Genomic DNA, 2356 nt, shown 5'->3' with positions numbered 1-2356 from the left:
CAGACTTACTCTGCTCACCCTCTCTAGCTTCAACAGCACAAAATCTGCTTCGACTATCAAGGCACCGCGGAAATAGCGGATCACTAGAGAGTGACGCATAAAAAAGGAATAGAAGCAAAATGACGATAGCAAGAATTAGGAAAGAAAAGGCAACATTTCCCTGTTGCAGATAAGCAATGTTATAAGCATGCCATTGAGCAATCAGCCCATTTACAATTACAATTCTACTTAACTGAGCATAAAAACTCGAGGTGTTAATGCCCTCCCTCTCCCCCCCCCTTTAGGAATGGCCTAAAGACTCCAGTCAATAGCACCGCTCCAGGGGGGGGGGGAGATAGATGTTTGATAAGGAAGAAGAAGCAAACCACACCAGAGAGAGGGTAATATACTATGGTAGGGGGTGTTTTTATTTTGTATCTTGGAGAAAATAATGATACTCCAGAATAATCAATTCATACGCCATTGCTGATCGTTAAAGGAGACACATGCCACTAAAAACGTACGTTGCCTTGTGACGTGTGACTAAACTTGTAGGAGGAAAAAAAAAAGAGAGAGAAGAGAGAAAGAAAGAGAGGGGGGGCATAGAAGGAGAGAGACAGGAAGGGAGAGAGAGAGAGAGAGAGAGAGAGAGAGAGAGAGAGAGAGAGAGAGAGAGAGAGAGAGAGAGAGAGAGAGAGAGAGAGAGAAGAGAGAGAGAGAAAGAGAGAGAAAGGAAGAGAGAGAGAGATAGAAAGAGAGAGAGGGAGAGAGAGAGAAAGAGAGAGAGAGAAAGAGAGGGAGTGAGAGAGGGGGGGATAGAGAAAGCCGTACTACATGTACAATGACATACACTTATTTCTATGTTCTCAGTCAGCTTTGTCATGCAATGGTTGGACGAAATGCTTGTAACACGATGTGCCGACAAAAATATCAGGTATGACTGTCTGGACCTTTTGAAAACGGACTCTTCGAGAGGAACAGTCTTTGGTTGTACTTGGGACACATTTCAACAATTTAAGAATTCCCCGGATGAAGAGGTAAGTTTTTCCTTCCATGCAGAGGTTGTCGTGAGACAGCTGTCAGGGTGCTGGATTTTAAGAGAGTCATATTATCGTAGTGAAATCAGGGGCTCGTCAATGTTTGGCCATGTTGCGTTACTGGTATCATTTTCAGGTTTGTTAATTTGTCTAGCGTTATGTGAAAAATGCTCATATCTTGAACATAAGTCGACATGTATAAATTGTCAAACCGGCAGAGAAATACCGGTTTCTTAAAGTTCATTATTTTGACGAGCGCCTGATTTCACCACGATGCCTCACCTAATATAAACGTTTCACCTTCGAATCCGAGTGGGTTTCGAATTGTTTCTAGCACTTTCTAGAATAGTTTTTTCACAAAGGGGTACCCTGTAGCAGGACCACGAGACTCAAAATGACCAAGTTGACGTCAAGCGTTTAAAAAATATTACGTTTTTTAAAGAGTTTTACGGCACTTGCAACACAAATAAGTCGAATAAGTGCCGGAGATTAGAGATGTCACTAGAGAGTGACGCATAAAAAAGGAAAGGTGAGATATAAAGATGATAGATGTTTGATAAGGAAGAAGAAGCAAACTACATCGTAGCCTCCGCCGATCACCCAAACGTCCAGTTTGTATTAGATTTAAAACAGCATTGGCGACAGCAAGAGAAAGATATCGGAAGATGAAAACAACCATTTAACAATAACAAAACAATTTGACTAATAAATAGCTTCAGGGAAAGCTATTAACATTGAGCAAAAGGCTTGTGACCACTCGAAACAGCCGTAATTTTCTTGAGAGAAAAAAGATGCTGACATCCACTCGGACAATACTATATCATCTTATCTTATCTTCTTATCGTATCTTCTGTTATCTTATAGTGTCGTATCTTATGTCCATGTAGAATGATTCAGGGAAAAACTGAAATAGAACAAAAATAGACTAATTTTGAAGGAAAATTTAGACTGCAAATGAAATGAGAAACCAGGTACATTTGCTTACTTATCTTTCTCTCAAAGTCACGTTTAGTTTGGGGTTTTTCTTTAACTGAATTGTTAATGAAGGTCCAATCAGGTAAAGTGAAATAGGTCTGTAGACGGACAGACATGCAGATACGTAGATAGATAGATAGATAGATAGATAGATAGATAGATAGATAGATAGATAGATAGATAGATAGATAGATAGATAGATAGTTCGTGTGCTTTCGGTATAACCACAAGACTACAGAATGCTCTACCCCCCCCCCCCTTTGCATCCCCACTTCCAACCACACATAGACCCTTCTTTCTCGAGAACAGCAGCCCCGCACCTGACAAAGGGAAAAACTAAATATGCATAATGATGGTAATAGCGG

General features: G+C 40.5%; 1 protein-coding gene across 1 annotated transcript in view; it reads left to right on the top strand.

The window, feature by feature from the left end:
- LOC106013380 overlaps window positions 1–1016 on the top strand; it is a gene marked incomplete at its 3' end in the record, with an annotated part of 4530 nt that extends 3514 nt beyond the window's left edge. Inside the window, 1 exon segment of the mRNA XM_013088943.2 lies at window positions 847–1016. Within this exon segment, the coding sequence (XP_012944397.1) occupies window positions 847–1016 (170 nt within the window).
- Window positions 1017–2356: the final 1340 nt, after the last annotated feature.

The sequence above is a fragment of the Aplysia californica genome, unplaced genomic scaffold (assembly GCF_000002075.1).
Source record: "Aplysia californica isolate F4 #8 unplaced genomic scaffold, AplCal3.0 scaffold00024, whole genome shotgun sequence".
Taxonomy (NCBI): domain Eukaryota; kingdom Metazoa; phylum Mollusca; class Gastropoda; order Aplysiida; family Aplysiidae; genus Aplysia; species Aplysia californica.
This window is presented reverse-complemented; position numbering and strand designations above follow the sequence as displayed.